Raw genomic sequence first — 15,447 nt, 5'->3', positions numbered from 1 at the left:
TTTGTATGTGGACCTTATATTCCGTGGCCATTGTAAACCCACTTACTGGGTTTGGCTTCCTGTGTGATCCACCTCTTAGGCCGCCCAGTCTCGGTTTCCCATCTCCTCCTGCCGTCCACTTCCCAGAGGGCCAATTCAGTCTCCGGAGTTTGGCGGAAACCTCCGGGTGCAAGCCGGCTGTGCTTGCTCGTCCTCCAGTGTCCTTAGATGTGCTCAGTCTTGAGGCCATGCCGCCTTCTTTCTCCCCATCTCTGAAACGTGTGAAAGGTGGTTTTCATACTTCCTCACATCCGGGATGTTCAGGAAGCTCATTCAAGTTATGTAACCTTCCACACCACCGGGACTAGAGGCGCCTCTTTTCCTATGTGAGTATTGGACGCAATTGTCTACTATTTTCATTGGGGTGATATTAAGCTTACAGGTTAATTAAAGGAGAACTGGGGCCTAATCTTCTTTGGGACTATAGTATGATTTATAATTTCAGAGAAGAAAGCTGGGTACTTTTTGTGAACTTCTTGTTCATCTCTTACGATGTTAATACTGGGTTTTGTTCCTTTGGTTCTCTTGGTGGGATATTTTCTATTTCCTCTTCTTTTTTCTTGGAAAGTATGAAAGCTACTTATATATACTCTTCATTCGTACTACTTTTGTTACCAGCTCCCTGACCAAATCACCTTGTTTCTTATAGTTGCCTTTTCCTTTACCGTGTTGTTCCCTGTTAAGTGTACAGTTCCACCTTCCACCAGAAATGACAAAATTTGCAGTTACACCGACAGTTTCCATGTGCGCTCTCTTCGCTCTGTAAGCGCCTTGATTTTGGTCTTTGACACTCTATGTAAGTGCTCGTAACTGCACATTAATTTTCTTCTGCAGGGAAGTTTGGGCCATGTTTCTCCATTCTTGTCTATCTGACCCCCATTTTACTCATCCTAGATCTTAGAAATTCTTTAAAATCTTTGATCGGCTGATGTTACTCTTACTTTCTAATGTTGTGGTTTTATTTCTTTAGACAGCTTATATTTGCTGTCATTTCGTGAGCTTGAGGGTGGGAACGAAATAAACGAGGATCCCTGGTTTCTCATCTTAGAAGTAGTATCGAAGTACTAACTTAAAGAGAAGACATTCATGGGGCGCCTGGTGGCTCAGTCGGTTATGCGCCGACTCTTGATTTCAGCTCAGGTCGTGGTCTCACGGTTTGTAAGTTAGAGTCCTGAGTTGGGCTCTACGGTGACAGTGTGGAGCCTGCTTGGGATTCTCTCTCTCCTTCTCTCTGCCCCCCTCCCGACCCCCCCAGTCAACAAACTTAAAAAAAAAAAAAAGGAAGGAAGGAAGATAGAAAGAAAGAAAACACGAACCAAAGTCTGGTGTTCCTGGCTCTTATTCTTGAATAATTGAATATTTCTTGGCTAGTCTTCACGGCTGGGGTTCTTTATACTACTCTTAAATGTTTCCAGTTTTTAAGAACCCCAGATCCTTCCCTGTTCCTGCTTCTCTGTATCATTCGTGAATGTCTCCAGTCCTTGTACTGTAGATCCTGGATGTGTTTGGTACTTTTGATTTCTGGGCTGTAAGATAATTGCATCTGTATAAGGAGGTGAGTTTCCATTTCCTGTCTTCTCTTTGCCTCTGGGTTTTAACCAGTACATGGGGGCCATATCAGGTTCAAAGTAATCAGGATCCCCCCTTAAAAGGGATTAAGACGTGAACTTCGGGGCACCTGGATGGCTCAGTCGGTTAAGCGGCCGACTTCGGCTCAGGTCACGATCTCGCGGTCCGTGAGTTCGAGCCCCGCGTCAGGCTCTGTGCCGACGGCTCAGAGCCTGGAGCCCGTTTCGGATTCTGTGTCTCCCTCTCTCTCTGACCCTCCCCCGTTCATGCTCTGTCTCTCTCTGTCTCAAAAATAAATAAACGTTAAAAAAAAAAAAAAAAGATGTGAACTTGGAGCCAAACTAGAGACTTCCAGCTGCCTTCCCCCAAGTATAAACCTTGATTCCCCACTCTGGATCCTAAAATAGACTCAAAGTCTGTGTGTCCAGGTGGTTGAACTGAGTGCACCTTACAAACTCATTTGCTAGTGGAACAGAGTGTTGAGATACGGGCCTTCTGGCCGATTCCTAGAGAACAAGTCTTGAGTCGTATTCCACCTGAGTTGTGATTTGGACACAAGTGGAGGGGAATTAACTCACTTTTGTTTTTCAACACTTGCCTCTCAACTCTAAGAGAGACGATGGAGCCTTTCTTGCTTTTGGGGTAGAAAGCATTCCATTTCCATTCACTCTTACTCGAGCCCTTGGAAGAAAAAGGTAGCAGGATAAATTTTACAGGAAAAGGAAGTGGAGCAGAGTGATTGCCGAGGCACTGGTCTCTTTTGGTACACTTTTCTCCAGATGCTTTGAAATGACTAATGCATTATATTCAAGGCTAACTTTAATGGATATTGTGTTTTCAGAGAAAACAGAGGTCCTCCCTGTCGAACAGAACACATTTCCTTTTTTTTTTTTTTTTAATTTTTTTCTAATGTTTATTTATTTTTGAGACAGAGAGAGAGAATGAACGGGGGAGGGGCAGAGAGAGAGGGAGACACAGAATCCGAAGCAGGCTCCAGGCTCCGAGCCGTCGGCCCAGAGCCCGACGCGGGGCTCGAACTCACGGACCGCGAGATCGTGACCTGAGCCGGAGTCGGACGCTCAACCGACTGAGCCACCCAGGCGCTCCCACATTTCCTTTTTTTAACATTTATTCATTTTCAAGAGACAGAGTACGAGTGGGGGAGGGGCAGAGAGAGAGGGAGACACAGAATCCGAAACCAGCTCCAGCCTCTGAGCTGTCAGCACAGAGTCCGACGCGGGGCTCGAACTCACAAACCACGAGATCATGACTTGAGCTGAAGTCGGGTGCTGAACTTTCTTCTTCCTGTGCCTCATGTTTGTCTTCTCTGGCCGGCCACAGGTGAGGGCAGAGGTTGAACTTTATTCATTATCCTAAGTATTTAGCACAGTTCTTTTGAATATGATAATTTTCCTAATTAGATTAAAAGCAGGAAAATGAAGTTCTTGCTTCTTTCATGCTTCTCTGTTTTGACTAGTGAAAATAATACTTACTAAACATGTACTGCCGTCTAAATACATTCCATGCCCTTGGTTGCGGTCACTGTCTAATCACCAAGAGGGAAAGGCGTGTGGCATTGAGATCTACTTCTAAAATTTTCAGGCATTTCTTTCTAATGTTATCTACTCATGGGTAGTAAAATTGGGATGGTTTTGTCAACCTTAATATCTCACTGGCTCCTCTTACCAAATATTGTAAGTCTTCTCCCCGTATGTTGAAATACTTCTTTGCAAACCTCATTTCTAATGGCTCCATAGAAAGTCCATTATGTGGGTGTTGTTCTGTAAGTTACTTAATAACGTTAGGCTAGAATGTGCGTTCTGCGAATGTCAGGATTTTTTCCCGGTCGGTCCACTTCAATACTACAGCACTTACTACACTGTCTGGTACATCATGGGCACTCGATACATATTTGTGAAATGAACGGATGAATATTTAGGCGGTGCTATTTTTCCTGTATTATGAATTATACTCTCTAAAGTGTATTTGCACATAGTACTTGCACTGCATTTCAAATGGTTTTTCTCGGTAATTTGTCCTAGAATAAATTTCTAGAACAGGATCTTGCTGGTTGAAAGGGTATGGACAAAGTTACATGATTTCAGAGTAGTTTTCTCTATGAAATGATGTCATCTGTGGCTTTCTATTTTTTTATACTTTGGTTTTGTAAATGCTGTTAGCGTTAAAAGTTTGTTTTTTTTTCTTTCATTTTGTTGAAGTTCATTTCTTTTAATTCAGGGAGCAGGTAGGGGTTTTGTGACTGGGATACAGAGTTGGTGGTGGTGCAAGCTGAGGATTGGACGGTCACTTGAACGTGAGTGGGTGTGCGTGCTACTCTGTAGGAATGGGAGAGTATCAAAGGGTAGTAAGCAGAGTAGTGAGAGTCAGAACGGTAAAAAGGATACTCCTGGTGGTAGTGTGGAGGAACGATTGGAGAGAGGAGAGACCAGAGACACGGAGATCTGGATTTCTCACTCTCTGGTCCCACAGCTAATTAATCACCAACTTTTATGCCCTCAGTCTTCCTTGAATTTCTTCCTCTCTTCCCCCAGTTGGGTCCTCAGTGTCTTTAACCTCAGCCCCCGCTGTAACCTTGTTTCTCTCCCTGCCTCAGAACCATTCTCCATTGAGCTGTGAACGTGATCAAGCTAAACCCAGCTCTGAAGAATCGTTCTCTATTATTCATATTTTAAGGCTCTAGCTCAGCAACACAGCATGCGAGCTCTTCCCTTATTTGGACCCCTCAGCCTCGTTTCTTGCTCCTCCCTGCTAGGAGGAAAGTCTTTCCTAGGAAAGAAAAGGGCTTCTTATCCTCAAACGTCTCACCTCTGTCCCCCACACAGATTATTTCTGGCTTTGTGCCTTGCTCATCTGTACCCGCTTCACAAAAGCCCCTCTCTTCAATCAGGCCCCCTCGGTCCCCTTTTTCTGGGGTGCCTTGTGTAAGACTCAGGTGTCTGTCACCTCTTCCAACAAACTTTAACATATATATTCACATATTGCCCCCTTCCCCACTCTTCACCTTCTGGGTCAGGCATCCGTCTTCTGGGCTTTTATGTAGGACCTTGTTTTTACCTTTTCCAGGTTGTGCTGTGATTGTCTGGTTAGGTATGTCTCCCACATTGAACTGTGAAGGCAAGAGCTCTTTTTATTTATGTTCGTATTCTCAGCAGTAAACATAATGTCTGGCATATAGTCAGGTGGTCAAAAGGGATCTGATTTATGATTTTCTAGATGAAATAATGAGGCGGAGGGGTGTGAGCCAGGCCAGTGGTAATGGGAGAGAAAGGTGGGTGGGAGAGACAGATTGGAAGGAAGTCACTTGGATGGCAGAGACCAGTTACAGGTGGAAGCCATGGGGGGGGGGGGGGGGGGGGGTGTGCACCTTAGTAAATGAGCTTGGTATACAGGTTTTTGACTTGTTAAATTTCAGATATTTGTTGGACATTTAGAGATGACGAGTAGGCATATAGAAATATGGCTGTAGATATTAGATCAGGATTTAAGAGACATGAGCATACAGGTGTTAGCTGGGGCATTTGGAATAGATACCCAAATCAGGTAGGGGAGGGGATTTAAAGAGGTGGAGTAGGGATCCTGGGGGAACATTGACCAAGTAAAAGAAAAAGTAGGAGAGTGTACCGATGGCTGACAGTGATGAAGAAAGGTTGAAACGGATGAGAATTGAGAACAATGTTTTTTATTTACAAAGTAGAAGATCATTATTGATCTTTGAGAGAATAATTTTGTTCCAGTGGGGTGAAACAGAAACTAGATTGAAATTAGTGATTGAAAGAGGCTGAGAAGCAAGTAAACGGTGAGCGAGTGAAGAAGCAAGCACACACTCGTCTTTAAAAATGTGCTTTGTAGGGACATGGTGTCTCCTGGAAAAGGGATGTGCCGCCAGGTCCTTGAGGGGAAGGTAGTTTGGCGATACATTTTTCATTTCATTTTCTTGGTTTTGGATGGGAGAGAAGGTCTTGGAAAAGTTTATCGATTGATACTCAGGAAGCAGAAGAAAGGGGGCTGGAAGTCCAGAAAGAAATCTTTACTGGAACAAGGTTAAGAAGGAAGAGAGGGCCTGGGATCAAGACCGCAGATGGTACCGTCAGCCTCGAAAGGGTTCTTCCCTGGGTTCGAAAGGAAGAGGAGTCAGGATTCGTGGAAATGCAGACACGTGTAAAGACAGTGTGAGGGGATGTGAAGGATATTTGTTCTGTGAGGCAGGCCACCAGGTCACGAACTGTGGGGCGAAGGATAAGTCACGGCCCGGGTGGGCTGGGCGGTGGGGGGCAGCCCCGGGGTACTGGAGAAGGTTGGGAAAGGGCAGAGAAGTGATGGTGGGGCTGCAGGTGGATTTCAGGGCCCAGTTGAGGTTGAGCTATGGGAAAACAGAAAGCAATCATAAAAAAACTTTAATAGTAGGTTTTCCCCAAAAAATGGCGGCAAAAGGGACAGCACTAGAGACTGACTTACACGTACCCCCTGGATGGAGTGAGGCAGATCGCTAAGGACGGCCGTATTTGCTCTGCAGGTCTGGCGGAGTGCAGGACCGCTTGGGCGGTCAGGGGACCAGGAGCTAGTTGTGCCTGGGCGGGCACCCCTGGTGCCGTGACCTCTGGAGTCAGCCCACGGTGCTCAGTGCACCACTGATGAGATTGAGAGTCCGTGTGAGAGGGGGCCTTTGGCTTTTCCCTTCTTGTTTGCTGTATTCTTGCCCCTGTGAATATCAGTTAAAATATGTAAAATAAAAGCAACAGACTGAAGGTAATGGACTCTCTTTTAAGACAGTGAATTTTGCATAGAACAGTAGTATTGGCTGGGTTATGAGCTCTTACTGCAGAGTTACTCATGCCTGATTAGAAGAGCTCTGCTGGCCCCACACAGCCCGTATCTATCAGCTGATCCAGGGTGAAAGGACCCTAAAGAGAGAGCCGTTTCCTCCACAGTATCTTGTCTTCCATCGGGAACTTGTACAGAGGTCTCTCCAGGCTTCCGGCTCACCGGCGGGATCTCCGATGGGAGCGGCGTTTCTATCAATTACGCTTCTCCTTAAAAAAATGAAACTCTGAGAACAAAAGCCTAAGTTCTGTAACGCCTTCAAGAAATGCATAAATCGCGGGAAACAGTCCAGGGGCAAGAGAGACTCGAACGTCAGCCGCTCTGCCAGTTCTGAGCCTTCTGTCTACGACTCCGCTGTTGTCCGTCAGTCACTGCTTGACTTAACGCTGGGTTTTCGTTTCTGCTTTCAGGAAGACCTTTAACTTACGCCCTGGGTGTTGCCCGTCCCAGTTTCCTGGTGGCTCACCGCTTCTGCCTGCTCCAGCCTTGCTCCGGCAGCTTCAAGGCTTGTGAAAGCTTGCTGCTTTGGCCTGCTACCCCTGCTTCAGGTGTCAACAGCTTTTAATTAGCTCGCTTCCTCTGCTGACTGTCACTAGGCCCTCGCGTGTCTGCACACCTAGTCCTGGGGCCGAAAGGACTGAGCTACTCCTCCTTCCTTAAAAATCCTTGTGGCCCGGCTCTCCTGGGATTCAAGGGAGAGTGAGGGAGGTTGGAAGTCTACCGCATGATTCCCTGTCGACAGCCTCTGCGTATACAGGGCTGGTCTGGGGTCCGCAGGGGCACGGCGGCGTGGGCATACCGCCTCGTTAGAGCCTATGTCCGTTCTGATTGGTTATGCCCATGCCGTACCAATTTTTAAATATTCCGACTATGGCTACCGTGTATATGAATTGTGTCTCCATGGAGAGCATACCTCTAGCTGTTGGGAAACCCTAGGTTGCCTGTCAAAGAGACTTAGTTTTGGGGGTTTTTTCCAGTAAATATTTTGAACACCAACTGGTCACTAACAGAACAGTATAAGAAACAAATACGGTGTCTTCCACACGTATTAACAACGATCACCATTAACAAGTCGGTAGGCATCAGGGTTGTGGGCGTGGGGCGTGGGAGGACGTCTTCAGGGCCGCGGAACGGCTCGGTACCTCTAGTCTAGAGAGGACTGCCTTTGTGATCAGGCAGTGAGCACGGTCGGACCCTGCCGTCCAGCGGTGTAGGCCCTGAGGTCGTACCTGAAATGTGCACGGCCCGGTGTCAGGCACAGAGGACGCTTGCCCTAAATAAGAGTGGTTTTATTATTTTGTCATCATTATTAATGATGAATGATGATGGACGCTGTACCTTGGAGATGATAAGGAGACGGAGGCATGAGGCAGTAAATAGTGAACAGTAGCCACAGGCAGGAGGTGAAGGGCAGGCTGTGAAGTCAAGACTTGGGAGGCCCTGCGTTTTGCCCCGAGAGCAGCGGGGGCTGGAGTGGCCTCCCACACAAGCGATCTCAGCGACACCATTGCCTCTCTGACCGCAGTGCCCTGTTTTGGTTGACGTGTTAGTGTCAGTTTAGCAGTGTGCTTGAAGCCACTAATACCGATGCCCGGTAACTTTCCTCGTACAAGTTCCCACTCAGATGACAAATACTCATCGTTTATCCATCTGGTACTTAACCAGGCACCTGTTGATTCCCAAGCAGTGGGCATATGCCAGTGAACAGAGGAGAAAGAGTGACCTCTGCCATCATAGAACTTGCATTCTAGTGAGGAAGGCAAGTGGTAAAATACAGAAGAATATGCAGTTTGTCAAATAAGAGTGAAGGGTAAAGGGAAGCAAGAGATGATCTAGAAAGAGTGACAGGGCAGCGACCGTTCAGGAAGGGACACTTGTCAATTCAGTTTGAGGGAGCAGCCCGTGTCACTTTATGGGGGAGACTGCCTGAGACCCAGGGAATGAGGTCAGATGCCCTGGGTTGGGACCGGGCCAGGCGACCAGAATGTCTGGAGCAGAGTGAACCAGGGAGGGCATGTGAGATGTGGGAGGTGGAAGACGAGAATGTGTTGGCCTGAGGAGTTACAGCAGGTTGACGGTTACTTGGAGGGAGATGGGAAACCGTTGGGGGTCTTGGAGCAGAGGAGTGTCCCGATCTGAGCCACGTTGACGCAGGATCACTCTGACTGCTGGGCTGGGAAGACACCGTGGGGGTCAAGGGCAGAAGCGGAGAGGCCGGGTAGGACCGTCCGGGCAAGATGTGACGGCAGGTTGAACGGGATGGGCTGGAGGAGGTGCGGTGAACCCTGGACTTACTGAGTGCAGACTAGATCTGAGCCCCGCAGGGAAACTGGTGCTTGGCATATTGAAATTGTGTTTAGTATAGAGAGAGAAATCCCGTGTTGCGTGTTGCGGCTATGAGTGCAGAGACTTAAGCTGTGTTTAAGAGCTCATTTGTTTATGTATATTCGTCACTTAGTGATTTTTTTCTGTAGTGTTTGCAGTTTTTCTGACAGTGGAGTGCTTTAAATATGAAGCCTTTGAAGAGACATCTTTGGTGTTTTTAAAAACTGCATGTTTGTTCTGTGTTAAATTTATCATCTTCTAGGCCATACTAAATATAGTTTTTATTTATTTAGAAAAAATTTTTTTAAACGTTTATTTATTTTTGAGAGACAGAGCATGAGTGGGGGGAGGGGCAGAGAGAGGGCGACACAGAATCGGAAGCAGGCTCCAGGCTCTGAGCTGTCAGCACAGAGCCCGACGCCGGGCTCGAACCTACAAACTGCGAGATCACGACCTGAGCTGAAGTTGGACCCCTTATGTTTATTCATTTTTGAGAGAGGGGGTAGAAGACAGAGTGGGAGCAGGGGAGGGGCAGAGAGAGAGAGGGAGACACAGAGTCCCAAGCAGGCTCCAGGCTCCGAGCTGTCAGCACAGAGCCCGACGCGGGGCTCGAACCCACCGACCGCGAGATCATGACCTGAACTGAAGTCAGATGCTTCACCGACGGAGCCACCCAGGCGCCCCTGTTTATATTTTCAGTTGAGGCTATTTCTAGCTCTATTTCTGTGTGCCACCACGGATACAAAATTATTAGTAGCTGAAGAGGCTGGAGTTTCTTATTTCATAGTTAACATAAATAAGTTGGGATGTGTAATTGGGGTCGAGCAGACGGCGGTGAAGGCATTGGGCCGTGCAGTGCTTGGTGCGGTGCCTGACAGGGTAACGGCTGGCGCGTGTTGAACACTGAGTTGTAAGCAGTTTGTGCTTGTGTTATTTTCATCTTTACCGCAGTTCTAAAGGTGAGTACTCTTCGTACGTTGTACGTTAGTGCATTAGCTGTTACACGGATGAGAAAAGTGAAGTTCTGAAAGGTTATTTATGCGCCCAGAGTTACACAGCTAATGACAGAGCCAGGCCTCCAGCCCGGTGGTCTGCCCGCAGAGTGCGTCATGTCCGCCCTGAGCAGCCACCCGAGACCCTAGCTCAAGTGCCTGGTGGTCAGTGAATGCTAATTCCCCGCACAGCTCTGTGACCCACAGGCGGTGTTGGGTCCAGTGGTTTTTGGATTTGAGGACGGTAACTCAGTGCTTCTGCTCTGTTTCACCTGGGAGCCTGTTGGGGTTTGGACCAGCACCTCAAAAGCAGGGGCTTTCGTGTTTCTCCAGTAGAGCATGCTTGTTGTCTTTATACTGAATGAGATCAAAGAACCAAAACCCAAAAACCTATAATCAGCCTGATGTCAGAACCTGCTGCCGGATGGCTTGTGAAAGTCTTTTGGCTTTAGAACTGCAGGTAGGGGGTTGTGGACCGGCCTCAGACTCTTAGGGGAGTAGCTGGCATTTAGAACATGCTCGGATACTACAGCGATTTCTCTTCCCAGTGATCACCAGAAACTTCTGTGCTCAAACACAGACCTGGTGAGATGCACGGAGCTAGGCAATCTGAGGAGGGGGAATCTTAAGTCTTTCTTTCCCTGATCAGAATAAGGACAGCTTAAGTGATAGGCAGGGTCCCTTCCCTGTCCTGAACGGAAGCGTGTCGAACTCAGCACTCCCGTCTTTCTGTCTGCACTCCCAGCACATAATTTGAATCTACCGAACAGCTAAACTTGTTTCCAGCCTTTCAGAGGTTTGGGTGAAACAATATTTCAAGTTTCTCCTTGCTCTTTATTATAGTGTTCTTTATCCGCCCCCCCCCCCATCTTTGTTGAGATATTATTGACATATAACATTGTGTACGTTTCAGGTGTACTAAGTAATGATTCAATACTTGTATATATTGCAAACTGATTACCACAGGATGGTTAATATCTCCTCCCATAATTACCTTTTGTTTTCTTGCCGTGAGAACATTTAAGATCTTTTAGCAGTTTTCAAGTGTGTAGCACAATACTGTTAACTGTAAGTCACCATGCTGTACGTCACGTGCCCAGAACGTATTCATCTTATAACTGGAACTTTGTACCCTTGGACCAACACCTCCCCACCCCCAGCACCTGGCAACCCTCCTTCTCTTCTCTGTTTTCATGAGTTTGACTTTTCTTAGATTCCACATATAAATGAGATCACACGGTATTTGTTTTTCTGTGTCTGGCTTAGTTCACTTAGCATAATGCCCTCCAGGTTCATGGTTCATCCGAGTTGTCATAGAAGCAGGATTTCCTTCTTTTTTGTGGTTGAATATATCCCATTGTATGTGTGTGCCACATTTTCTTCGTCTGTTCATCTGGCAGTGGACATTTAGATTGTTGCTGGGCCATGGACAGCCCCCTTTCTTTAAGCATGAACCCGTTGGGAGAACAGTTTCACTGACCCATCATTTCAGAAATGACTAAAGACTAAAGTGCTTGCACTTGAAATTGAGATATTCCTCTTCTTTCCTACCATTTTGATGGATGAAAAACTCTAATCACAAGATATCGTAACCATTTACGACAATTGCCAAGAAACGTTCTAGTTTGCATCGTGTAATGGCATCATACAGTGATTTTGGTTCTATGGTCATGTTACTTTTATTGCAGTCTAATCCAAATACAGATTTATGAAGTGCTCCTAATATGTACATTTGCTGTTGAGATTTTAAAATTTTGACACTTGACTTTAAACCTATTCACTATCCTTGGAAACATCCCTTTGAACTAGTCGGAAGAGATGCTGTATATAGTTTGTTTTCTACTTCTGTGTATCAGGGTAGCGTTTATCTTCCTCTTCCCAGCCCCCAGTGACTGGAAGCCACCTAGGTCTCCACTTCCGTAGTTCAGGCTGAGCCCTAGCGCATCCCCAGGGAGCTGGAAGGGCCCTTTGAAATTATCTAGTCAAAGGGAAGCAGAGAGGCAGAAACAGAAAGGTAATCAGTTTGTTGAGGCTTATTTATTTTTATTTGACAGCTTTTCGATCCGTAACTAAAATACAAAAAAATACAAAAATGTCTGTTCCTTTTATGGTTGGAAAGGAATGTGTGAAGTCTACAATTTGTAGAGCTGTTAGCCTTAACTGATCTTTAGGGGTGTGTGTGTGTGTGTGTGTGTGTGTGTGTGAGAGAGAGAGAGAGAGAGAGAGACAGACAGACAGACAGACAGATGGAGGTGGGGGTAAGAATATGTGGTGTGAAAAATAGTCTCATTTGCAGTTTACTTTATATTAATTGATTCCCACAAAACAGATTCGTGTTGGCAACACGATTCCGTGCAGCATCGTGTTGGAATCTGGCATGCGGTATTTAACAAGCTCTAGTCATTCCAATGTTGTACATTTTGGTCAATTTCCTAGTGATAGTAGATGCTGAGTTTAAATTCTAGAGCAGAAAACTGGAAAAGGAGGATACAGTAAACAATTAGTTGATATGGCGTTAAAAAATAACATTTGTTTGGCACATGTTGACTAATGTAACTTTTTCAACTGACAATACTGTTTGATTTAGGATCTTAGATTATGAACTGCATGGAAGTCATTGATAATTTTGGTATTTACTTTTTTACAGAGAGGAAAAAGGAAAATGGGTAACTGAAAAAAGTTGTATTTGTCATATTTTAAAAGTTGTCTTTCCTTTTCTAGGTTGCTGTAGTGAAACTAAAAAATGCAGATAAGGTATTTGCCATGAAAATATTGAATAAATGGGAAATGCTGAAAAGAGCTGAGGTAAGATTCTCATTATTGGAATGTTTAAATAATGTTTTAGAAATGATTTTAGAGACCTATAAAATTACAGAGACCAATAGATCTTTAAATCATTCAGTAACATTGTGTCTGTAGTAACGTTATTTTTAAGATAACAAATTCAGCAATTTACAGTTGTGATATAGTGATGATAAAAGTTATAATTCGTATAATTTCATATCGTCTGAAAGCCAAATGGAAACCCTGTAATGTGGTGCTTAAGTATTCATGTGAAAAGGGTGTTTGGAAACCAGTTTAAAACTTTTATGGGAAGAAATAATGATTGATTTCCAGCTTGATGTAACTTGTTTATATTCTGTATCATCTGTGTTCTGCTCAAAGCAGAGGTCAGCCCGAGCTTTGAGTGTGCCCTCTAAGACTTCTCGTTACTACCGATTACACAGTTAAATTTGTGTTTTTACGTGATTAGAGGATGGTAGTGAAATCTGCTCTTGCAGCAACTGCTGGTGTTTCTGTGTTGGTCCTAGACATGAAGGAGAGATCGGCCGGAGTGAGGTTACAAATGTCTCATTGCTGGTGCGGTATGGTCAGAACTGACGTTACACGTAAATTTGGGGTGGGGTTCTGGAGGTGTCCTGCCGTGTTCGATCCTGGGTGGGGGGCTGGGTGGGGGGCCTCAGGGAAGCAGAACTTACTGGTGTGCAAGTATTTCAGTATTTGAACCTGTAGGAGGTTCATACTGCCGAGCAGGCTGAATATTAGTTCTGGAGGTTAGAGTTCTCTAACGAGAAACAGCGCTTAGAAATCTTCACCTACCAGGGATACCTGGGCAGCTCAGTCGGTTAAGCGTCCGACTTCTGCTCAGGTCATGATCTCATGGTCTGTGGGTTTGAGCCCCACATCGGGCTCTGTGCTGACAGCTCAGAGCCTGGAGCCTGCTTCCGATTCTGTGTCTCCTTCTCTCTCTGCCCCTCCCCCTCTCATGCTCTGTCTTGCTCTCAAAAACAAATAAAACAAAACAAAACAAAAAAAAAAAAAAGAAAAGAAAAGGAATCTTTACCGACCAGTGCTTGAAGCAACCTGGAAAGCACCAAGCATACGGAGAAAAGCAAAAAAGGTTCCCTTGGTGGTAGATGGGACCGTTAGTGAAATACTTTGCCAGTTGTTTCCTTTGGGAAGTTTGAGAAATGTAACAAAACACGAAGAAGCAGCTAACAGTCACTTATATTCCACCACCTGGAATTAATCACTAACGTTCCGGGGAAGTTGTTGCTTTCAGTCTTATTTTCTATGTGTGTCCTGGGGGGTAAAAACACACAAGCAAACTACAGAAGCGAAATACAGATACATTATTTGTAAAACACTAGCGCGTTACAGATGGAGCTGAAGTCTTCTTTGACCGCGCCCCACCCCACGCAGCCCCTCTCCACGGGACAGTAACCGTTGAGAAAAGCATTTGGCGACGTTTGTGTCTCTTTCTGGCGCATGCGCCAGTGTCCGTTACGTTCAGTAGCTTCGGTCTTTACTTTGGAATCTCCCTAACACCGAGTTGCCTTACTGTCGCTGGTTGGACTTTGCAGGTGGTGAACACGGAGATTGAATTAGGGCATTCTTCTGAGATGGGGACCGACGGGAGGGAAAGGGGGTGAAATGTTTTCGGGGAGAAGTCAGGCTGTCTGTGGAGCAGCAGCGGTCCCGCGGAGCCCCACGTGAGGCCAGAGGGCTGGCCTTTTCGTACCTGCCGTATTCGGTCACCAACTACGGGCCATCCCTGGAAGGACGTGGCCTCCGGACGGTAGAGTTTCTGCGGCCAAAGATGCTGGCGGCATTGCCAGTGGCTGGCGCTACAGGTCTTACCAGTAAGAAATAGTAAAGAAGCGTGTTCTAATTGTTTTGCGGAAATCATAATTATAGTCAGTTCAGTGTTTTGGCGTTGGAGTTGTGAAAAACGGAGTTAAAGTCTGAACTCTTTTCTTTGAAGTTGGTGTGCTGGGGAGGAAGGTCACTGGGTTGCCTTTGACCACTGACTGGAAGAAGTGGCCCAGATCGAAGATAAAACAAGGAATAATTAGGAAGTAAATATAATTTTGTTGAATTAAGAAACGTTATGGGGCGCCTGGGTGGCTCAGTTGGTTGAGTGTCCGACTTCGGCTCAGTTCATGGTCTCGCAGTCTGTGAGTTCGAGCCCCATATCGGGCTCTGTGCTGATGGCTCAGAGCCTGGAGCCTGCTTCGGATTCTGTGTCTCCCTCTCTCTCTGCCCCTTCCCTGCTCGTGCTCTGTCTCTCTCTGTCTCAAAAATAAATAAAAACATTAAGAAAAAAATTAAAAAAAAAAAAAAAAGAAACGTTAGTATATTTTCTTCCTGGGGCAAGATGGAATAAATGTATTTCTTCCTATCCCTCCCCTTAAGTACAGTCTTCAAGGCCTTGGACATTATATATAAAACAAATACAAGAAGACACTGGAAGGCAGAGAGAAGGAGGTGGACCGTGGGGCCTGAGGAACATCACTTACTCTGGGAAGTCAGTATTACTCAGATAGGAAAGCCAGACAGGGACTATACAAAGAAATTAAAGACCAAAATGCCTCATGAACATAGATAAAAATGTCTTTAGCAAAATGTCAGCAAATAGAATTCAGCTATATATAAAAAGACTTGTGCATATACCAATGACGGATGGTTTTACTTCAAGGATACAAGGCAGATTCAGTATTCTAAAGGAACTATTTGAAACTTGCATTAAAGAAATTCTACATTGAAATTTTTAAAAAAAATTTTTATTAAAAATTTTTTTTTAACATTTATTTATTTTTGAGAGACAGAGACAGAACATGAGCAGGGGAGGGGCAGAGAACGAGGGAGACACAGAATCCAAAGCAGACTCCAGGCTCCA

At 45.6% G+C, this 15,447-nt stretch overlaps 1 protein-coding gene across 4 annotated transcripts in view; it reads left to right on the top strand.

The window, feature by feature from the left end:
• The window catches only part of CDC42BPA (CDC42 binding protein kinase alpha), a 322,688-nt gene that overhangs the window by 92,160 nt on the left and 215,081 nt on the right, over positions 1-15,447 (top strand). For all 4 annotated transcript variants that reach the window (XM_049635114.1, XM_049635113.1, XM_049635116.1 and 1 more), the window contains exon 3: positions 12,489-12,572. In XM_049635114.1, coding sequence (XP_049491071.1) covers positions 12,489-12,572 — 84 coding nt within the window. The remainder of the gene's footprint in view (positions 1-12,488; positions 12,573-15,447) is intronic.

The sequence above is a fragment of the Panthera uncia genome, chromosome F1 (genome assembly GCF_023721935.1).
Source record: "Panthera uncia isolate 11264 chromosome F1, Puncia_PCG_1.0, whole genome shotgun sequence".
Lineage (NCBI taxonomy): Eukaryota > Metazoa > Chordata > Mammalia > Carnivora > Felidae > Panthera > Panthera uncia.
Note: the sequence above shows the minus strand (reverse complement) of the source record. Positions and strands in the feature narration are given on the sequence as shown.